Raw genomic sequence first — 23,992 nt, 5'->3', positions numbered from 1 at the left:
TGATTTAATGGGAAACATATTAAATTTGGGCTTAATAAGGTTTAACTTTAAATTAAATAAATAAATATTAAAATTAAATATTAAAAAAAAAACAAAATTGAATATTGCCATGTTTAAAATAACTAAAATCCCCGGTGGATAATCATAATAATAAACATAATCATAATAAGAATTAAACAAATTTTCCTATTTTGTCGTCCATTACTACAATTAAAAACATGCATATCGATTTTATTTAATTATTGCAAAATGCACAATCCACAGAAGAAGCACACCCCCACCGCGGGCAAAGGTTTTAATCTCTCCAAGCCAAAACTTCAGCATTCGAGGGATATGGGATTATGGTATGTTGAGTATAGGATGTAAATATGGAATGCAAAGGCGAAAATGCCACCCCGAAAATAAAACACGCACGCATCACTGGAACTCTTCCCTCGGCGAACGAATTTCCCTCTGCCAGCGCTGGCAGCACAATTTCCCCGAGCATTTCCCACACAGTCTTTCCCAGTTTGCTCGAGTTCAGTTTCAGTTTCGGTTTCAGTTCTTGTTGGCAGCTCGAGACGTTCACTTCGCTGTTCGGTCCCGCGATTTTTTCTTGAAAAACATCGCCGGTTAACCAGTTGAAATTTGAAATTCTTTATTTTATTTTTTGCTGTGCCGAACCAAAACGTTTTTTGCATATATTTCTGGTGAAGTGTCGTGAAGTGTTTGAAAGGAACTTGGGACCAAGAATCGAAGTTAATAAGGAAACCAACCCCTCGCCGGGTATTAGTTATCGCTCGCGATCAGCGGTCCTACCACCCTCTTCACCGAAACACCGAAACCGGTTTTTCCTACAAATCCAACCAAGAACTTCCCCACTCCCAGTTACCTCATATATATATAGTTGTATATGTTTTTGTTCTTGAGGACTCTTTGCCAAAATCCACCCCGAACCCCTAAACCCAAAGTTGAACCCCTGTGCGGCACCACTGCCATGGCAATGAACCTTTGCCCCCGATCTTATAAGAATCAGTGAGTGGACTGCAATAATAATACCAGTGAAAATGGCGAAAATTGCGAATTCAGCGGAAAAGGTCCGGCGCACAGGATGTCCTCAATGTATGTATCGTATAGGAGGGCGACATTATACAAAACAAAACTCAGATATGCATATGGAATCATAATGTTAATGAATGATACCAACTGGAATCTAGTATTATATCGATTAAAGTTTTCATAGAAATGATATTTACTAAATATTTTAAAATATTTATTTATTATACAGCTAAAATCTAAATTTATGTATCTTATAAGAGTGCGAAATTATAGCAATAGAAAAAGGAAAGAAAAATACTGCCACTGAAAAATACCAATTGGAATCTAGTATTATATCGAATGAAGTTATCATAGAAGTGTTGTTTACTAAATATTTTATACAAGTAGAATGTTTTAATTAATATAAATTACAATAAAACTAGTTACAAAATTTTTAAAATTTAAGTTTAACATGGATTAGTTTTATAATTTTTAAGGTTCAACATATAAGTTTAAAATTGCATTTAGGGATTGCATTAGAATTTTCAGAATTTTTCTTTTGTTAAATATTAATATTTTGAATTTCTTAAAAAAGATAACTGCAGTTTTGCGAAAGCCATTTGATCTACAACTTGGGCAATATTAATACATTGGCTTTTGAACTTTAAAACACCCAATTAGTAGCCACGTGAACATGCGACCCATAAAATTGCCTTGAGAATCATATTTTTTCAGTACTGCTTAAAGATCTTTGAGATCTCTCACTTATTTAAGGCAATCACTAATCTCCAAATGCAAATTATGAACTGAGAACAATACACTCGTCTTCTTTATGATAAATATCTGTCGGCAGTCCTTGTCCGCCCCCTCCAGTTACAAATATACGAATATGTGCCCCTTCATAGAGTTTTGCCCCCACAGTTTTCCACCGCCGAATGTCTTTGACTGCTTTTTTACGTGTTGGGCCCCAGCTGTGAGCAGTCGTCGTCGCAAATGCTTCATAAAAATCTAATATTTATGAGCCATGAGCCGGGGAAAAAGTGAGAAAGGAACGTCAAGACGAGAATAAGAACAATTTTCTTTCTAAGTAGGGGAAAAGGGGGGAAAGCTGGAAAATGTTTTTAATTGCTTGCAAGTTGCGCTCTTTCTCTCAAAAGATTGTGTTTTTGCTGCTCTTGACTACTTCACGCTTAATTGGTTCGACGATGGAGCAAAGAAAAGGTCACGTTAACGAGTTTTGATCGAAGACAAAATTTGTTGGCCGCCTCTTCAATTTTTTTTTTTTTTTTTGGTTTTTTGTGATATTTTACAGGACAGACAGAGTAGATGGCACTGTCTCCCCCATTCTGCTCCCGTTTACACTTGAATGAACTTTTTGTCATTGGCCGTGCAAAGTTTTTTTCCCTACTCTGCTCCTGCAACAAAAGGCTTTTCCCTAAATTAAAAAAATTAACACGGAGAGGGTGCACATCGAGAATACACGACTCTCTAAATACCCTTTAAATTAGTTGTTGAATATCAAACCGATAAACCAAATACCTGAGAGTGATTTGCTCGATGAAGGTTATAATTTTTGGCATTTCTCAAAAAATGAAATAAACATAACCTAAGTTTCAAAACTGAATGCTAAACATACGACTTCAAGCAAACAATAATTAGATAGAAATTTTTTCATCAAAATTTGATGTTTTTCTTAAAAATAATATGTTGAATCAAAGTTCGCTGTAGTTATGGAATGTTATTAACTTGTTTTTGAATATAATCCTATGTATAATAATAACACTTTTCTAGGGTAATAAAAGTAAGTTAAGAGACAAAAAGTGCAATTGAAAGCGGCATGCGGGAAATTTGTGGGGTTTCCATAATTAAAGCTTACATCTCCTCCCTTAATGTTCTGCCCCTCAGGCAATCGGCAGTTGCTTAATGAATCGAGTGGGCCATAATGGAGGGAAGCTAGCTATGCTTGCATTGTTGCTCAACTCGATCGGTATGGGAAATGCAAACTTTGGAGTGGAAACCGCTCGGCTCTAGTAAAGCGGAAAAAATATAATTTACACCCCCAAAAAAACTGAAGAGCAAAGTCAGTTGAATATCAAATCCAAACTGGAATATTAATAATGCCAGACCCATTTCTTGCTCTGTGTCACAAACAGTTGGCGTTGATTCCCCTTAAAGACTTTGGACTGGGATTTTATTTCATTTTTTTTTTGGGTTGGGTTGGTTTGGGTTTTGTTTGGGAGAGGCACAAAGCAAAATGAGGAAAGTTATTGAGCAGCGCTGAAATATCGCGGCGCATTTCCATTATTTTCATTCAACTCCAGACACGGCCAGTGCCACTGCTCAACCAAGTCCTACTTCTCCTGCTCCTCAATTCCAAAATACACCTCCTCCTGGACATTGTTTGCCTTTTCGCATGGCTCGAGTGCAGGCCCTTGACAATGTGGCAGCCCAGTCGAGCTGAAACTGAAAAGCTATAGAAGCCGGAGAATGCAGCTGTGAAGCTGGAAAATCTCAAGATCTTTTGGGGGGCGGGAAGGTTCCTAGAGGTTGGTAGCCCAGCGACAAGTTAAAGTGTCAGTAGCAGACGACATCTGGTAGGGGGATTTTTAAAAGGAAACTTCAAAGTGCTGCTAAAGTAATATTAAACAGGGACAAGGAAAAACAATGCAAAGGTTTTTAGAAACCTTAAATAGCATAGGATTGTTTTTTATAACAATTTAAAACTGAAACAGTTGTAAGAAATGCAAGTCTTTGCATAACCTATCACATTGCAAATTTTTATTATCTGTCCATTAGTCTTGATATTCTATCCTAAATGCGCCATCCTTTAACTTTCAAATTAGTTCATGAATAAGAGCAATCTAAGTTTAAAAAACTGAAGGGCGCAATATAAAACTATGCATTATCCATAAATACCGGGGCTATTAGTAAGCCCCCAACAAACGAGAAGAAAAGTGGGGAAAAAAAGGGGAAAACTGAGTGAAAGAGATGAATAAACGACCAACTTTTTATCAGAAGCACGAAAGTTTTGTTTTAGTTTATTGTCCGCCAGATGGCGTGGCAAACTTTCTTTGCTATTTTTTTTTTTTTTTTTTTTTTTTTTTTTTTTTGCAAAACTGATTAAGTTAAGCTGTTTTGAAAGGAGGCAAAAAGGGGCTAATCAGGCAAATTCACCGAGCATCCATCAAACGGTGTCTGGCTTATAAATCAGTTTCAAAGGTGGGTCGGTGGAAACCCCATCCCTACATTAGGTACTAAATTGACCTCATATATAACTGGAATAATGCATAAATAATGCTCGGTTAGAATAGATTGCGGTCTCCCTAAAGGGGAAAATCCGTTTAAAGCACGCACCAAAGTGTACAACACTTGTGGGGTGAGTTGGCTCTTGTAATTAAAAGGAAGCACAGACATCATCATTGGCGGAGAATTTTCCTGTATTCGACAAGTAATCACTGGGCATAGGGTATATGCAATACTCACATTTGATGTCACTTGTAAAGCATTTTACTTAAAAAAGTGTGCAAATTACCAAAAAAATAACTTAGCAAGGTATTCTCATAAAACACACACTTTTTATTTATAAATTAATAATCTGGTTCTTAAAGCTCTTAATAAAGCAATAGGTATTTCCCAGTCGAGATCGAGTATCTAAACCACTTGTAGTTGTTTTGCCATTTTTGTTGCATGACGGAGCAGTTGAGAGGTCCTAGATGGGAAAAAAGGCAAAACAGAGGTTTTGAGAGGAGTATAATGCAAACGGATGACGAGCATGATGAAGTTGCCATGTAACCACGTTCCGGGATAATCTGAAACATGCACATTTTCAATTTCAAAGCTGCCAAAACATGCAGCAAATATTGACATTGACTGTAATGGGAAAATCATTCACAGCAGCGCAGACTCAGCCTTTGCTAGAGGAAACTAAAGGGAGTTAAGGGTTGAGCCATTTTCCAGCAACAATGAAGGATTGTTCCTCGAGAGGTAAAATTAAGCATTTTTAGGGATTATCTGAGGGATCAAAGCAACCGAAACTGGTGATGGAGGTGTTATCAAAAGGGAACAGCTGATTTTATGTTTGATCTGGAGTAGGATTGTTTCTTAAGTTTTTTGTCTACTTAAAAATAATAGTCAATTACATAAAAATCAGTATAATTTCTAACAAACAATTTTATTTTTTAGTAACAACCTAAATAATTTTAACTAAACGTAAAGTGAATATTTTACAGAAAAATGTTCATGACAATCTATTAAAAATATTAGGTCATAGCATAAAAAACCGTTAAATATAAAGAAAAACATAAGAACCTAAGTAATTTTATCTCAACCAGGGGAAGTAAATATTATAATGATGAAATTTCATAACATTTTTTAAAAATAAAAGGTAATAACAAGGAAAAAAAGTTTACTTTATATCAAACAATCTTTTTTAGTAAGAAACTAAACAGAAAAAGAATTAGATATTATACTGATGAAACGTCATGACAACCTCTTAAAAATAATAGTCTGTTCATAGACATTTTAATATCTAACAGAAAAAAATAATAACAAAATATTTTTGTTTAAGATATAAGAAACAATTTTTTTTAGTAAATCCTTAATAGTAAAAGAAGAAAATATTATACCGATGACAACCTCTTAAAAATAATTGTCTGTACACAAAACCCATTTTAATATATAACAGAAAATACTGTGTAAATAAAATATAATAAATTGGAGCAAGTGTAGAGTGATCTTAAAAGAGTATATCCCCTTTTATTAATCTTCGGTAGCTCTGAAAATTCGAAATCAATTTGTCGTTCGGGGCTCAAGTTCGTTCATAGGAAATGGCCTTCTGTCGGGATGACTGAAAATAAAGATATACGAGAGCGCCCTACAGTTAACGATATGCCATGATATTGGGGGAATTCTTGGGATGGGATGGGATGGGATGGGATGGGATGGGATGGGATGGGATGGGATGGGATGGGGGATAGCAAATACCAGATACCAGATAAGTGGCAGTTTCCCAGACTATAGGGCGGCGGAAGAAGAAGAGGAAAAAAATAAGAGAGGGAGATGGCGCGTGCCAAGAAAAGAGGGATGGAAGATGGAGATTTTCTTTTTTTTTTGTTTTTTGGGAAACGGGGAAACGGGAAAACTGGGGGGACGACGACAATGTTTTATGGAGTGTTTTCTTGAGTGGTTCCGCCTTATTCCCCCTGGTTTTTCTTCGTGCTCTCTTGTTTTTCTCAAGCGGCTGCCGCTTTGTTGACTATAAATAACAATGGAATCATGACTTCAAATTAAACGTCGCAGGAGAAAAAGAGGGCGGTGGGAGCATGAGGCTGTTTGCCCAAGAAGTCAAGGAAACACACAAGAAACGCAAATAAAAAATATAATTTTCTGAATTTCATCTTGTGTGTGTAACAGGCGACGCTTGATATGAGTGGCAGAATAAAAAAAAGAACAGAACAGCAGAGGAAGTGGCCAAAAGGAGGGTGGACTCAACTTGAGTTGCGGCACATTTTGAGTAACATTAACAAATTGGTGGAGAAAGGTCATTATGGACTACACAGGAAGAAAAATTTGATAATAAAGGTCAATGACTTATAACAATAAAATAAGAAAAAAGAAAAAGGATACTTGCTATGAAGCAAGTTTCTTGGAAAGCGAAAATTAGCCTTTTTAATTTAAATTCTTAACTATTCAATGGTAAAAATGATATCTGTTTGATGTCTTGTGAATATTAAATTAATACTTTAATTTTTTTTTTTTGTGTGTGTATATGTATGTATAGCTAGGCCATTTACTAGAGCCCCAACCAACTTAAAGCCCCTTCAACGGCCACAGAGATTCGAAAGAGCAGGCGCAGTTGTCTTCATTATAAACAGATTTATCATCTATCGAGTGAAGGGGGGGTTAAACTACTAAGTATATATAGGGAACACCCACAGGGAGAACCCTTTTAGCCAGGAAAACGCGATGTGAGTCACCTCCCATCCCCGCTTTTGTCTGGCCATAATGGCCGAGTATCGTTAGTCATCTGCTGACTACCAAAGGATAACCCCCAGAAAACCCCACTTCGATCGCCCAACCCCACTAAATTGCGTCTACTCATTTAGCCATAAAAACAGGATGCTGTGCCCTGAGAAGTAGTTAATGTACTATATACAGCGGCGGTCAAAATAATAGTTAGATAGGAAAATAGTTAAGGAGCCACTTCTGACAAAACACTTTACTATACTATAAACTGTTTAGAAAAAATGTAAGAAATAGCATTAAGTATTTAATATTTTTAAATATTTATAAAACAATTGGTAATTTATTCTTTTTTTTAATTTAAAATACCAGATAAGCGAGGATAGTAATTTATTGTAATTTAAGTGAACCACTGATTTCTTATATTTTTCTAAAAAAATGATTTACTAACCTATATTAATATATTATAGATATATATATATATATAATATAATAGATATATATATATATAATATAATAGATATTTTTTTATTAAGTATTCTTTATTGGTAAGCAAATTGTCACTACTATTACTTTGACCACAACTGTATGTATATATGGTAGTTAGAGATAGAGTTCTTGCAAGTATGGAATGGAGAGTCATCTCTCTCCCCTTTTCTCCACCAAATTCAATTCAAATTTTATTCAAATGCTCGCTTCTTATTCATTCAACTTTTTATCATCTTCAGCTTTTGGAATTTATTTTATTGAACGCATTTTTCCGAGAGCCATTTTCTTCCACCCTCTTTGCCCATTTCGATGCTCCATTTTTTAGTTTTTCCTCTGTTTGCCATAATCCGATTGTGCGTTGGGGCAAATTATTGTCGGGGATTTCTCTACATTTCTTTTATATTATTTCTTTTAGAACGGGACTTACGGCAATGTGTGCGATTTATGTTAAGTGGCACACATTGCACTATTTGTTAGGAGCTCTGCTCGTTTGTGCAGTGAGCAATAAAAATGTCATTCTGCAATAGAATCGAATGCTTTTCTCTACTTTTTCTCCGCTTTTTGCGACAGCTGCAGGCTTTTTATGTCGACAGGACTTGGCTGGAAATGATTATGAAAAGGACAAGCAGCAGCAAAAACCATAAATAAAGAATTATTTGAAATACAACTTTAAAGCCAATACACATCAAGTTTGATTGAAAAAATTCTTGTAGAAAATGTAAAGTTCAGAAGACATTATCCTCTCTTATAGTTGTTAATATATTTAAATTTATATAAGATATAGGAGGACATAAAATAAAGATAAAGTGAGATTCTTATGACATTATGCTATCTAATAGTTTTAAATATTTAGAAAAGATAAAAAAAATATAAGAGGATACAATATAAAAAGTGACAAATAAAATATTTTAGATGTTTTTGAGGATGTTTTTATAAATCTACACATATTTTTCAATGATGTTTAGACATTTTCCAATTGCAAAAGGTTTTCCCTGTTATAAATGCAGCTGTGACCTGTCTATTTTGAAGAGACTTAAGAATGCTATGATTAAGGCAACCGAAAAGGATCATGGCGATACAAATGACAGAGGGAATAGAAAATATTCGGAGTACTCAATCCTTTCCACACCTCTGGTATTGCTCCTTTATTTCCCACGCCCCATAAATCAAACGGATCGCAAATCCAATAACGAAAATTGCCAGGATTTCGCTGTCTGGCTGACAGGACTCAGATGGCAATGGATTCCCAAGCAGCTGCGTCTGCGAATCTATAAAACGCATTTAGATAAAGCCAACTTACTGTCTCCTAACCAAATCCGATTTCGATTTGTTCTTTGTTTGTTTTTTGGGAGGCTAAAAAGTTTTACACGCCTAAATGCTGGCAATTTATTTTACTTTTGTTTAACGAAATTGCCAAAGGAGCAGCCACAGCCGCCGATGCACAAGTTTTTCTCCTCGTCTGAACTTTGCTGTGTGGGCCATTACATAAGCCATTGCCAATGGGCCCGAGTTTTAGTTTTAGCGGTTTCGGTGCAGCCAGATTTTATGGCTCAACTTATCCGAAAGTTTTTCTCTATTCTTTCTGATTTTCTCCTTTTTGATTCGTTTAAGATTTCAGCGTCTTAGCAAGTTGATCTTGAATCTCTTTTTCTTCTTAGTTTTTTTTGGCCAAGCGGAATTTATTCCATTTTTTTGCATTCTTTTTCCTGCATTTTTCCTTGCATTTTTTAGAGTCTGCGACTTTGGAACTTTGCATGTCCATAACTCTTGTCTATTGTATTCCGCGTATCTTTTGGCCCGCATCGCAATTCGCGTATCTGGTGCTGGTGCACAGGGCGTATCCTTTGGGTTCCCTCCCTGTGATTTCAGCTTGGCACAACCTTTAGCATTTTAAAAGCGTCACAAGCAAGGGAAAAAGTACCAGGAATGAGGACAAAACACAGCTTTGCCTATTTTCGGCGGCTTGTCTATTTTAAGCCGAACGGTTAAGTGGAGCCAAGGACCTCTATTAATTCACCCCCTTTTATCGAAAATCATCACCTATCTTAAGCCTTTGCATTTAGCATTTTCGCGATAAAAACAAAAATTAAAAATACTCTACGTTTAAAAACTCTTCTTCAATCTTTAAAAAATAATAAAATAAATTATTATTGACATTTCTTTGAATCAATCAATTATTTACGAAATCATAAGGAAATTAGATATTATCAATAATGATCAGCGCAAGCAGATACACTATTTGCCATTTCTTTTGCACACCATCTACTGCAAAGGTAAAAATCTTTTCACAAAAAACCAAAAATCTGATAGTCCAGCAACTCCACTATAAAGATTCTACTTGTTTTATTTTTCTATTCTTTTTTCTCACCTCCTTTACCTCTTAAGTTATCTACTACTCTCCATTGTCGATCCCATTTTCCATCCTTTATTGTTGGAAAAAATACGACAGCTTCGATTGCCTCTCCAGCTGGTACTTCTCCTCAACTCGAACCCCCACTCCCTAATGTCTCACTTTCTAACCCCGTGACCCCTTGTCAACCCTACACTGGTAACAAAAGAAGTAGTAAATCCAAGTATTTCTACTCTATTTGAATATTTGTTGTCTACTCCCTTACATAAAATATAACAATAATAATGGATTAATAAAATATTATTACGAATATAGTAATTTTTAGTATAGCGATTAAAATTTCAACCATATTCAACTTTAAGCAAATAGGACCCATTTTAAATCTAATATTTTTTTACACTAGCCAAAAGGATAGAATATTAAGTCATGCAGTTTAGTTTGGATTGTACCTAATTTTATAATTTTATATTTAACTTTAATATGAAATGTACAATTATTTGTACTACTAGTACTACATTTTTTTGATCAGTGCATCCTTACCCTTCTCTTATGTAGCTTCCGGCTTTGTTTAGTTGTCAGTTTGGTTTCCTGGCGTGCCAAATGAAGTTATTTCTTTCCTGTCTTCCTTGTTCTCCGTGGCAGTTGCATTACTTGCAAATTGTTGTGTAACCATAAAATACTTATTTCCTGGGGCGATGGGATAGCATTCCTTGGCCATTTCCACGAATACTATGCCATTGCAGTTGGGTGTTAAACGGTTGCCTTGGTCTGCCTGTTAATTGCACAACTCGAACCCTGCATTTAGGGCCCTGGAAATATTAAAACTGATCAAAACTAGGGTGGTAAAAAAACAATGTAAATTTTATTTTTAAATCCGGGCTTTTTTAAGTTAAATTATCATCACACATGGGAAATGTGTTTTAAATATAAAATATCAACTATAAACTAATTAAATATGTTCAGTTACAGGCTTCTTTTGAAACTAAATTGGGCAAACTGTTTCAAAATTAAAGTACTAATTATAAACTAGCTCATTATGTTTTAGAACAGGTTTCGATTGAAATTAAATTAATAAGGAGACTTTAAGAAACCCTTTTGTTTCAGTGCTCTTACAAGATTGCCCTCTTTCCGCCTGTCTGGTTGACTACCATACCAAGCTAATCCCTTGGCGGGGGTCATGTGTAACCATTAGACCTTAGACTCTGCCAAAGAACTTTGTCGTGGCTTAGTGTGAATTTAATTTAATTTTGCGAAAGTGTGCCCTGTGCTAAAAGTTTGCAACTTGAGTAACCTTTTCTCGTTTTCTTTGTTTTTCTAGGTGCGTGCCATGGAGCAGCGGCTGAGTGAGTGGCCCAAGCCGCCGCCCCAACAGTCCCAGCATCCGCATTCGCATCCACACCCGCATCCGCACCAGCCCAATCATCCGCAGGAGCAGCAGCAACAGCAGCAACAGCAGCAGCAGCAGGCCAGAAGCAATAGTTCGCCAAGTCATCAGGTAGGCGGAACCGTAACCGGAATCGGAACCGTCTCGACGGCAGCAGGATCAAGTGCAGTGCCGCCGATCCAAGAAGCGGAGAAAACCATCACTTCCCTGGAGATCCAAGTGGAGGAACAGCGCCAACTGCGACTCCACGACGCCCGGCAAATCGAGGCCAAGGCGGCCAAGATCAAGGAGTGGGTGAACAACAAGCTGCGCGATCTCGAGGAGCAAAACCAGTTGCTGCGCGAGCAGAACGTCAAGTGCAATCAACAGTTGGAGCTGCTCAAAAATCACATAGCCAATCAATCGCAGCGCCATAGTATCGTAGGTCCTGTGCGGAACAGCCTTAGCCTAGACGTTCAGGATTTCGCCGGTTCGGGAACGAATCCGGAGCATCGGAGGCGGAGCGAAAGCCTAGATCCGCAGGATCCCATCATTGGACGACCCCTGACCAGCTCATATCCCCATCATCAGCATAGGAGAAATCTCTCGATGGAGCCACAGGAATTGGAACGAAATCTGGTGGCTGCAGTGGATGGCCTAACACTGGCTCCCCTATCCAGCATCTCCAGCAAAGCGCCATCAGGTGGAGGAGGTGGTGGTTCCACTGGTGGATCTGGTGGCATTCCCCGGCCAGATAGCTCCGATACGGATACAGCCCATGATTATGCGGAGATCTACACGCCATCCTGCGAAAAGTTACCCGCCTGGATGAAGAACAATCCGGCTTTGATGGCTAGTGGGGGAAATTCCAGTACCACCACAACCACCACCAGTGAATTGGGTGTGCCACGCCCCCCCACACCGCCCCTGCATCGATTTCCCAGCTGGGAGGCCAAGATCTATCAGGTGGCCAACGATGGACTGGCGGGAACAACGAGTGCAGGCGAGAGTGCGTCCAGCCAGGGAGAGCCAGATATTCAAGAGGGCATGGGAATGGGAACTGGAACTGGAACTGGCACCAATCTCTCCAATGGCCGACGACATGGTCACAGCCATGGATCTGGTACTGGCACTGCTGGAGATGGACATGCCGGGGCCGGGGGAACCCTAGGCAGCACTCCCGGCACTCCGCTGCCGCCATCGAGGCAACAACAAACCGCCAGCGGCGGATTCTGTGATATATCCGTGCCCGTCTACGCCACCGTCAAGGGTCGAGCCTCACAGATCCGCTCGATGCCATTTACGGGCGATTCGAGCGACGATTCCAGTGACGGTGAGGACCATGCCGTGATGCTCACCCACCACTCGCACAACTCCTCGAGCACGGACAACACGGAGACCTCCACATCGGGCAGTGCCTCGAGTCCCTCGAAGAGCCTGAAGACCTCGTCCAGCTTGAGTCCGGCCAAGCGAAGTGGTTCGGAGAGTCCCAAGAACGCTAAGGCGCGTGGTATGTACCCATGGATAGTGATCCTCAAACTTATAGTGCCCTGTAAAACCCTCTCTGGTGAAAACCCACCCTGGCGTAGCGTAGCCCCGATTAGTATGCTGCCCTTCAAAAGGTTACATGCAAATAATTAACTAACTCTAAGCACTCTGTACACCAACTAACACTTGATACATTTGAGATCCAAGAGTCGAAATCCCAAAATCCCCAACATTTTTTACTTTCTAGCTCCTAGTTTCTAAATCCCGAAACCGAAACCTTAGCATTGTTAGTTACTCCGTTAGTCTTCCAGCCTAAGTATTACTTTGAAGTGTCCCGCCCATTATGGATTGCAGTTTTTTTGTTTTTTTTTTTTTTTGTTTATCAAAAGCTATTCCCATTGGTCTCTCCCACATCCCAAATCCCGTCTAGAGTTTGCCTAGAAGACTAAACTAACGAAATGTGAAAAGAAACTAATTGTGTGCTCTAACAACTTGCGATTCTAACCACTTCTGCCCATCAATCAACCATCGCCGACCGAATAACCAAATAACCGCCATTAACCTTTAACCCATCCACCGCAGTCCACCTCCAATCACGCACATCCACCACACACTGCAGCCACATCAACCAGCTTCTCCAACCGCAATCGCAATCGCACCACCAACACCACCAACACCACAACCACACTTTGCCCAACCACCACCACCACAATCATAACCACCAGTTGGGGGCCTACACACTGGTGCCTTCGAGTGGGCAGATAACGCTGCCACGCCCCCACGTCCCCGCCAACGCCCCCTCCCCCCTCCAGCACATGCGTGGCACAGTAATTTCAGATCTCTCCTTTGAATCAGGCCTCTCGGACGACTACGCCCTGCCCCCCGACGCAGTATCGGAGTCCACGTGCATGGACGCTTCGATGCCATCGCTGCTGATGCGGCAGTCCTACGTGGACTCGCCCAGCAAGAAGATTGAGTCGCTGGAGAAGGTGAGTTAGATGAAAATGCTCTCAAAGCTTAACATTTGTTGGCTTGTGCTATTGCTGCGAAAGCAAAGCAAAAGCAATGTTCCTAAATTAGTTGAGAGGGCTTCAGAAGCAACAGCCTACTTTTGCAATTGCTGCGAAAGCAATAACTGTTGATGTGAAAGCAAAACAACGGCAATATCAGCGAAAGCAGAAGCAAAACACTCTTGTTTCAAGATAATTTTAACACATATGTAACCCTTTTCTTTTTTTGTTTTAGATGGGTCACCTGGCTAAGCTGGGTGGCAAGTTGAAGACATGGCGCAAGCGCTGGTTCGTTCTGAAGAACGGATCCCTCAACTACTGGAAGAGCCAGCACGATGTGCAGCGAAAGCCCCAGGGCCAAATCCAACTGGACGAGGCATGTCGCATTAATCGGGCGGAGGGTGCCTCCACCTTCGAGATAGACACGGGCAAGAAGGTATACTACCTCACGGCAGACTCACATGCCACCATGGACGATTGGATCCGGGTGCTGCAGAATGTGCAGCGGAGGAATGCCACCAAACTGCTCCTGAGTCGCGACGACCAGAAGCCCACGGTGCAGGGCTGGGTGACCAAGGTGAAGAACGGCCATCCCAAGAAGTGCTGGTGCGTGCTGTTGGGCAAGATGTTCCTGTACTTTAAGGCCCCGGCTGAGACGGTAAGTCAAGAGAATGGAATTCGACTGCGAACCAGTATAATAACCGTATAACCCTCGCCTTAAAGAACCCTCTGGGCCAGATCAATATGCGCGATGCCCGAGTCGAGGAGGTGGAACACGTTTCCGATTCGGATTCCGAGGAGCGAGAAGATGCCGCCCAGGATCAAGCTAGACTCACGGTTGCCATCTATCCGGCGCACCAGGGACCAACCTACCTGATCCTGTCGGGCAAACCGGAGCGGGATAACTGGCTCTATCACCTGACCGTCGTTTCTGGCGGCGGTCCAAGTGCTGGCACACAGTACGAACAGCTCGTCCAGAAGCTCATGGAGACCGACGGCGATCCCAGTGAGTCATCTTGCTTGCGAAAGTAACCAATTACATATTTAATCCCTTCAAATTGCCCACCTCATTTGCAGACTGCGTCCTGTGGCGCCATCCCATTCTTCTGCACACCAAAGACACCATCACCGCCCCGCTTTCGTCCATGCACACGGAAACCATGCAACCGGAGGCTATTAAGCTTTTCAAGGTGAGTGGGCTTTGGCATTTCCCAAAAAAGAGAGAGACCTTCTATTGAATCGTTTTCCATCCCCAGAGCATTCAGCTGTTCATGTCGGTGGCCGTCAATCAGCCCGGCATTGATTACCACGTGGTGCTCGCCCAGAACGCTCTGCAGCATGCTTTGGATATGCCCGAGTTGCAGACGGAGATGATCTGCATCCTCATTAAGCAGACCTCCCGGCACATGGGCCAGAAGCTCAGTGTCGGCGTCCAGGTAAACAAGAAGCTGGGCAAGCAAACGCGCGTAAGTTTTTCAGTTGCAAAGCTTCTTATGTCCCCCAAAAAATCAATCCTCCTTCCCCAAACCTGCATCCCCCTGGAAATGTTTAGTTGAATGTCCTTGTTTCTTTGATGTAGAAATTTCCTTCCCCCCAATCCTCACTAACAACTTGCAAATAACAGCCCAAGAAAGAGAGAAAATCTCGCAGATGGTGGCGATACTGTGCCGAAGGTACAGTCACCTCCCATGCCTCAAATAGGTATTCTTTTCTTTGCAATCATTACCAGCCAAAAAGAGCTTTGCTTAAAGGAACAAGCTTACGAACGCTTTATACGAAATATCAAAACTAATCTAACTCAATATCATATAAAAAACATATATACCGAACACTATCAACTAACAGTATCATTTAGAGTGCATGCTAACCTAACATAACCTTATCTTAACATAAATAATCGATAATTGAATATTTTTGTATACATTTGTTAGATTTTTAGTTGTTGTTTTTTTTAGTAGCGAACAGACAACAAATTTCCCCCATAACTGTCAGAAATGTTTCTGTATGTACATATAGCTTTCAATACATTACTGTATAACTCTATGTGTATCTCTATATACTTATCATCAAAAGCAAAAGACAATCAAACAGCTCATTGTGTAAAGTATTTGCTGTAAATTTTACAATACCAAAAGAAAAACCACTGAACCACAAAAATCACCTAACCACTGATCAAACATAACACTCAATTAAGCAGCAACTGCATACTCAATATATATATTTTACGTTTTGCAACACTGATCAGCAATTAGTGTTGGCAAATAAAGGTCTCTTGTGTTTATATTTTTTTAACGTTTCTAGAGAATTAATGGTTTGCTGATTTCATACATATATCTTTATAATTCGCTTTGAATGTGCTCTTTGTCCTTACCTTTGTATCGTTATCCTTCGCATCACGCTTTTTTGAACGAACATTTTGAAGCGTTTAACGTTACACAACACTGCCAACAGAAAACAACATCAACTACCAAACAAATAAAATTCACACCGCTAATCAAAGATGAGTGAAAAATTGATCCGAAAATGTTCTCTGGCTTCTTCTTCTTTTCTCCATCATTTTGTTGCTTGCGTTGCGTTTCGAACGTTGCGTTTCCGTTGAATGTGTTTCGTTGTAACCGAACCGAACCGAAACCGAAATCGAATCGAAATCCAAATGTTTTCCAACACTGTACGAACGACCGACACCGAAATTTACAGCAACTACTGTTGTGCGCCACCCAAAGCCTGTTCACCTGTGATACCCAACAGGCGGGCCATGCCCAAGCCAACGGCAGTTCGCCCACCTCCATACAGGTATGCGGGGAAATTTATGGTCTCTCTATAAACCACTTTACAATACTACAATTCCAAAAACTACCACTATAATTTTCCGTACTGTACTGTACTGTACTGTACTGTAACAATCGTTGTTGTTGTACAGTTGCGTTCGATTTCCGTAGTCACGTAGTAGTTGAAACTCTCCTAACCTCACTTCTACTAACTATATCTTATAACAACTCCCTGTTATCGTATCATATCCGAACTGACCTCTGACCGATCTATATCTATATAGGCTCCTCCTGCCACTCCCATAATCGACTGCAAGAGCAACCCGCCAGCCTACAGCTTTGTCCAAGGCTGGCAGCTTCTGGCCCTGGCCGTTTCCCTATTTATACCGCGCTCGAGTCGCCTGCTGTGGTACCTCAAGCTTCATTTGTCCCGGAACGCGGATACCAAGACGGAGACGGGCAAGTATGCCGCCTACTGTGAGCGTGCTCTGGAGCGGACTCTGAAGAACGGGGGCCGTGAGACGAAGCCATCGCGGATGGAGGTGCTGTCCATCCTGCTGAAGAATCCGTATCACCACTCGCTGCCGCATGCGATTCCCGTGCACATGATGAACACCACCTACCAGGTGAGTTTTTGGCTGGGTTTGAAAAGCTGAGAGCACGGAAGCAAAAGCACATTCAAAATGTGCTGATGCTCTGAGACCAACAATCTTTTTAAATGAAAGCAAAGCAATAGCAACAACATGTATTGAATATACATATACATCATTTGTGTTAACTTTGCTTTGTTGTGAAATGTCAGGCTACTGCTATGAAAGAAAAACATTCGCTTCTCCTTTTATTTTTTTTAAGTGGAAAAGCTACAAAGCATTTCGAACTCCCAAAAGCAAAGCAAAACCTTGCTTTTGTGTTGCTGTCAGCCATTTGGAAGCTGCTGTGAAAGCATTTCATATGTTTTTGCTTTTGCATCGACTTTTGAAAGCGAAGCTACATTAGCAGCATTTTGAATTACCAACAGCAAAGGAAAACATTGCTTTCGTGTTACATTTGCTTTGAATTTTATAAGCAAAGCTACATCAAAAGCATAACAAAATGAATAAGTAACACAAGTTAACATTGCTTCGAAATTGTATATTTGTGTAAAATTGCTTTCGCAGCACTAGTGCACTAGTCGACTGTTGCTTTCGCAATCTCACAGCAAAATCAGAAATGTTACTTCTGCTTTTGTTTATATTGCTCAGTAATTGCTTTCGCAGCAAAAGTTAAAGTTGGTCACAGCATAATCGGAAACATTGCTTCTGCTGCGCTTGCACTGCAACAGCACAGTCAAAGCAGAGAATGGAAAGCAATTTCAAGCCCTTGTATTTGGCTTTAGCCATCAGTTCCATTCAGTTGCTCACCCCAAACTTTGTCCCAACCCACAGGTGGTTTCATTTGATGGCTCCACAACCATCGAGGAGTTCCAGGCCACTTTGGCCCACGAGCTGGGCACTCGGGATGCCACCAATGGATTCTGCCTGTTCAGCGACGATCCGATCGAGAAGGACCTGGAGCACTATCTGGAGCCGCTGGCCAAGCTGTGCGACGTGATCAGCAAGTGGGAGACGGCGCTGCGTGAGAAGGGATCAGGGAAGTTCGAGAACTCACGCGTCATTCAGCTGAGCTACAAGAATCGCCTGTACTGGAAGCACACGATCAAGTGCGAAACGGACAAGGAGCGCCTGCTGCTGTGCTACCAGACCAACTCGCAGATTGTCCAGGGCCGATTCCCTCTGTCCAGGGAACTGGCCCTGGAGCTGGCCTCGCTGATGTCGCAGATCGACATGGGCGACTACTCGCTGGAGAAGTCGCGCGACGTGGGCGTGGGCCTGAAAGGTCTGGACAAGTTCTATCCGTATCGGTATCGGGATGCCCTGGGTGCCGAGCAGCTGAAGGATGTCCAGGAACTGCTCGTTTCCAAGTGGATGCTGCTGAAGGGTCGCTCCACGCTGGACTGTGTGCGCATTTACCTCACCTGCTGCCGCAAGTGGCCGTATTTCGGCGCATGCCTGTTCCAGGCGAAGCCGCGCCAAAGTCCGGACACCAATACGCCGGTGGCTTGGCTGGCCGTTGCCGAGGATGCCCTCAACGTGCTCGAGCTGTCCACGATGGCGCCGGTGGCCAGGTATCCCTACAGCTCGGTGATGACCTTTGGCGGCTGCCAGGATGACTTCATGCTGGTGGTCTCGCACGATGACAGTGAGCAGAAGCTGCTGTTTGCCATGAGTAAGCCCAAGATCTTGGAGATCACTTTGCTCATTGCGGACTATATGAATGCTTTGGGTCACACGGTGCCGGGCACTCCGCAGATGAACTCCCTCACCCGGAATGGTTCGCATCGTTCGCTGCGTGCCTCTCAGCGTCCGACCTTGGGCGGTGGTGTTGGTGGCGGCTCGGCGGTGGCCACCGGCTTCTCCACAAATGCCACCACCACGGCTCACAACACGCTCAATTCGCATGCCACGCACACGCTCAACTCGAACCACTCGCACACGCTGAGCAGCTCTCATCACGGCGGAGGAGGATTAGGGGGAGGATTAGGAGGCGGAGGAGGAGGAAGTCACCCCGGCACCTTGAGCTCAGGTCACCATCAGCAGCAGCACCATCATCATCACCAGCAGCAGCAGCACCATCAGCCGGATATACTGAAGAGCACGCCGGATCACCAGAGGATTAAGTAGGAGAGAGAGAAGGATCTCAGACAGGGAAGATAAAAGGAGTACAGAAAGGTGATTCCTGGGCGGAAATAATGCATATATGGAGCTGAGGAGCGAATTAAGTAGGGGAGAGTTCGCTCGGATCTCGAAAGGAGATATAATAGAGGAAGGAAACACTAAAGGAAAGTGGTATCCTAAAGGATATAAAGGATAACACCAGCAACATCAGCCATAGATACTGAAAAGTAGAGATTATCTCAAAAGGAAAGATCAGCCAGATACACTAAAAAGTAGGGAGAATCTAAAAAGGAAAGATATTGGGAGAAAGGATTTATAAAGGATAACAGAAAAGAGGATCGCAGAAAGAAGAAAAAGAAGCTTATCCCTGCTGAAAGATCACACACATTGTACATAAACGAGGATCACGCAGCTAAACACCAGACATATACGACTAAACGATACATATGCACCAGCCTAGTGGCTACAAATATACACCTAAAGATAGAAACATATAAAGATAGAACGTTGCAGAGGATAGTTGGTTAAATGGATAGTTGGTTAGATGGATAGTGGAGTCGACTTAGCTTAAGCGGCCTGGGATGGACCTTATTCTCCTTGCGCACCACTCACTACAGTTCTTTCCTAAGCTAACAAACGGTACTCGTACTCTAAAACTTAATTGTAAACAGCAGCAGCAAGCCGCATATATATACATATATATATATTACATATTTAATTTTTTTGAATAGTCCTAAGTCCAGCGTACCCCGAAATTTAAAAGGTATGTGAAGAAACTATACTGAACTTGAATCTCAAAGTTTAGATTGTTTTTGTCTTATTATTATTATTTTTTTTTGTTTGTTACTTTTAACCAGCAAACAAGCAAACAATACACAACCTGTAGAAATGATATATATTCGAGTATTCTCGCTCTTCGATGCTTTGTAATGAATCTCAATTTGTAATTGTCCCTCCATGCGCGAAACTGCCTTTTGAATTTGTAGATGTCGGAGCCAGAACGAGAAAAACAAAAAAAGAAAAGAAAACGAAGCCAAAAAACAAACAAAACAAGCGAACTAGCATTCTAGCATTAGCAGAAAACCAACCAATTGAGGAAACAAAAAAAAAAATATTTTGTAAAGGATTTTTCAAGCATCATCCAAGCATCCCCATCTATAGTACATCATAATGATATTTGATAATAGGTACGCCCCCCGATTCCTATGGTTTCAGCAATTTTATAGATTTTTTTTTTGTTTTATAATGCGTTTTTTTTAGCCTGTTCAGTGTCTAAATGTATAACAGATGTATAACAGAAATCTTATACACACACAAACAATTAGTTAACAAATTCAATCTCGTCTTGATAATTTATAACCCACTTTTTTTTTAACATCCTCTTCTTCACACACACAAGCGCATTCATATATACATATATATATATATATATAGATTGTATTCGGATTCGATATTTGAAAGAAATTATACACACCAAATTAACGATATAGCAGTGTATATGGCAACAGCGCATTTTTTTCCTATTTGTAAAGATTTGATATTACAAATTTATATGTGCGACGAGAGACGACGCAACGAAAACGGAAAGAATCGAGAATCTCATTGGGAAGAATCGAAAAAAAAGAAGGCTTGCAAGCGAATATAAACTATATAGGCGAATGTATCACAACATCACACTCCAGTGAAACGAAATATATATAATGGAAAATTAACGATTAAAAACTAAACCAAAAAAAAGAGCACCGTCGTTGTTTTGAATCTTTCGGGTTTTGGGTATTGGATATTTTAGCTAACATACACACAGTTTTGTCTTTTTATTAAACAATGTAAATTGATTTATTTGCCTTAATTTTATACATATATAAATTGCCTAAAACTGTTATCGTTTCATTTCTTTTCGTTTTCCTTGCTCTGTTTTTTTTTCTTTTCTTTTTTCAGTTTATATCAATTACCCCGGCCGGATTCGCTCTGCAATCAGTATGCGATTCCATCTACGAACTAGACATTTATACACACACACACGCGCGCGGATCATATCAGCTTTTTTAATTTACAAAGGTCAAAGGTCAGCGTTGAATGACAATCAAATAACAAAGGGAGCGTAAAGTTATAAGTTAATGGAATATAAGACCGTAAATAAAGCAAAAAGAAGGTAAGTTCAAATAATAAGTTAAACAAAAGCCTCAGAAGCGGTGCGTTATTTTTTTACTGTTTAAGTGGGTATAGTGTGTGTGTGTGTGCTTTCTTGGGAACAGGTGTACAGGTGTACTGGGCGTAACCTAAGTGTCTTTTTTTATGACCTTGCGTCTTTGACGCTCGAACACGACAGCAGAGAACGCACCGCTCCAAGTGGCCAAAGGCCAAGACACACGGCTGGGCTGGTCTAATCGGATCTGATCTGGAGCTGCTAGCGAATATTACAGAACCCAGAAGTACAGGATGAACACTAGGAATATGATGCCCACGGCCGCCGCCTTCACGTACATGGACTTGCGGTTCAGAAGTTTGGCGTCTTTCTTGTACTTTTGCGACATCATCGACAGGTTCTGGGTCTTGGTGTCGAGTTCTGAAAGAGGGAAGAATATTATAAGATAATAGAGGGGGATGCTGCTTAATGCCTAATCCTAGACTGTCATAAGTCAAAACTATCAAAGTTTTGGTTAACAAAGAGCTATCTCTTTTATATATAATGTTTAAAGGTATATTTTTGAGAAAAAATTATCATTAATGCTGAGTTAAGACAGTTTTGGGAAAAAAAAGGTTTAAATCTTTAAAGTTGACCACAATTTAAATATTTTTTTTTTGAGTAAGGGCAATCTTAAGAGTGATATTATTTAATGCTTTATTTTAGATCGTAAATAAAGACAGTTCAGCTTTAGAGTTAAAACTTTTTTAAAGTTTTTGAGTAATGATAGTCTAAAGTGGAGCACTTTCTGATTTAAGACAGTTTTGGAGTGGGTTTTCGGTGTGATAGTTACCTGCCAGTACTGTGCCACGTTGGAGCACATCATCAATGTTCTGGACCATGATCCGCTGCACATCCTGCAGCTGCGTGTTGATGCTGCTGATGTTGCGCCTGCGGTCGGTCAACTGCTTTTTCGCCTTCTGTATGTACACGTCGAACTCGATGAATGCGTATGGCCGCGTCACCGAGTTGACCCGCCGGCCGTAGTTGGCATGGAACTCCTGGGCCAGGTCCTCCAGATAATTGAAGGCCAGTCGCTTCGAGTACATCTTGTCCACCATAACCAGGTAGCACACATCGTTCTCGATTAGGTAGCTGCGGGGAAAAGATGATGTAAGTAAATAAAATGCTTAGCTAAAAATCAAGATTACTTGTAATTAATTTCACAACTTAATTCAACATCATAGCTATCATTTTCATATTGCATCATCTTGAACTTTTTTTTCTTTTGAGATTTTGTTAATATTGCTAATTATCTTTGCTGATTGTCAATACAATGATTTTTCTTAGGAATTATGTAGGATTGTTAAACAAATTCCCCAATAAAATGGGTATTATGTACATTGCATCATATAGTCGTTGTTCCTCTTTTTATACAACTTTGATAAATATTGCTATTCATCTTTGCTGATTGACAATACAATGGGTTTTTTTAGGGAGTCTGCTGATTGGAATGCACATTGCATTTAAAAATGTTATTCTGCTAATTGGGCCGCAGATTGCATCATCTAATCTTGGTTTCTTATATTAATTACATTGATAAATCTTTCTAAAAGTCTTAACTGATTGCCAATACTATGGGTTTTCTAAAGGTTACTGAGTCTTGTTGAACGAATTCCCTATAAGTACAGATTGCATCGTCTAATCTTGGCTCTTTTAATTCAAATTAAAGAGTTAATAGATATGGTTAATAATTTTTACTGATGTCCAATACAATTGGTTTTCTTTGGAGTTACTAAGTTATACCTTAGTTGGCCTGCACATTGCATCATCTAATCTTGGTTCTTTCAACTAGCTAATAATCTTTACAATATGCCCATACAATGGTTTATCTAGGGATTATTGAACGATTGTTTCTCTGTAAGAATGGCTCCCATGATAAGTTATGGGCATTCTCTTTATGGAGGCGCCTCCTTGGACTACGTTACTCACTGGAATAGGTAGGGTCCTGTCTCGATGCTGCTCCTGGCTGGCGAGTGGGTGCCCAGCTTGCGGAAGAGCATCTTGGCCTGGTTTTGATAGTCCAGTATGCTGCGTCCGCTCTGAAAGTGAAAGTGTGTGTGTGCTGTGAGTTGCGGAAGCAGAAGCGGAACGGGTTAGAAAGTGGTGGAAGTGATTACGCTACCTGCTCGTCATCCTGCATGGTGCCCACCAGTGGGAGGCCATCGATGACCCTGGCTATCATGGTCAGCAGTGCCATGCTTGGATCCTGGTTATGATTCTCTGTGGGATTGGTGGTTCGCTGTCACTTTGGCCACGGCTGCACTTTGCCTAGCCACTTATCTCCCCGCTGGCTACTTATTTCTGATGTGGCTCTATGTTCAACCAATACAACACAGTCCAATTCCAGGTCCAATGGTTGAATGATTGAAGTTTGAGTCAGGGCGTCCCAGTTCCAATCTTCCTTACTTTCGTTTTCACAACTCAGCTGATCCTGTCTGCAGTGCTCCTCCGATTCCGATTTCTATTTCGATCCAGAAATCCCCGGATTTCCAAGTGGTCAATGGGTCTGTGCCTCAAATTGGTTCAATGGGGCATCGCTTGCGGCAAAAAGCAAGTTGCAACGGGCGGATTTGGGGGTTTCTGGGATGCGATTCGTTTGTTGTAACCAAACCACGTCACCGGTGTGACCGCCGAAATATACCAA

The 23,992-nt window shown here is 40.8% G+C and overlaps 2 protein-coding genes across 14 annotated transcripts in view; one reads left to right on the top strand and one right to left on the bottom strand.

The window, feature by feature from the left end:
* The window catches only part of LOC128264426 (uncharacterized protein CG43867), a 115,648-nt gene extending 95,998 nt beyond the window's left edge, over positions 1-19,650 (top strand). For 4 of the 13 annotated variants that reach the window (XM_052999872.1, XM_052999875.1, XM_052999876.1 and 1 more), the window contains 9 exons: positions 11,136-12,690; positions 13,251-13,657; positions 13,914-14,336; positions 14,402-14,684; positions 14,756-14,868; positions 14,935-15,144; positions 16,376-16,471; positions 16,731-17,072; positions 17,871-19,650. In XM_052999872.1, coding sequence (XP_052855832.1) covers positions 11,136-12,690; positions 13,251-13,657; positions 13,914-14,336; positions 14,402-14,684; positions 14,756-14,868; positions 14,935-15,144; positions 16,376-16,471; positions 16,731-17,072; positions 17,871-19,166 — 4,725 coding nt within the window. In that variant the 3' untranslated portion in view covers positions 19,167-19,650. Of the gene's footprint in view, positions 1-534; positions 1,102-11,135; positions 12,691-13,250; positions 13,658-13,913; positions 14,337-14,401; positions 14,685-14,755; positions 14,869-14,934; positions 15,145-16,375; positions 16,472-16,730; positions 17,073-17,870 lie in introns of those variants that run through there. The other 9 variants (XM_052999878.1, XM_052999883.1, XM_052999880.1 and 6 more) reach the window with 7 other exon arrangements.
* A 1,316-nt stretch (positions 19,651-20,966) lies between these two features.
* Positions 20,967-23,988, bottom strand: LOC128264434 (vesicle-trafficking protein SEC22b). The gene is made up of 4 exons (XM_052999892.1): positions 23,471-23,988; positions 23,278-23,387; positions 22,139-22,440; positions 20,967-21,726 (listed from the first exon to the last, which is right to left on the bottom strand). Exons 1-4 carry the CDS (start codon positions 23,543-23,545, stop codon positions 21,578-21,580), a joined length of 636 nt encoding a protein of 211 aa, XP_052855852.1. The 5' UTR covers positions 23,546-23,988; the 3' UTR covers positions 20,967-21,577.
* Between the last annotated feature and the right edge of the window lie 4 nt (positions 23,989-23,992).

The sequence above is a fragment of the Drosophila gunungcola genome, unplaced genomic scaffold, assembly GCF_025200985.1.
Source record: "Drosophila gunungcola strain Sukarami unplaced genomic scaffold, Dgunungcola_SK_2 000070F, whole genome shotgun sequence".
NCBI lineage: Eukaryota > Metazoa > Arthropoda > Insecta > Diptera > Drosophilidae > Drosophila > Drosophila gunungcola.
Note: the sequence above shows the minus strand (reverse complement) of the source record. Positions and strands in the feature narration are given on the sequence as shown.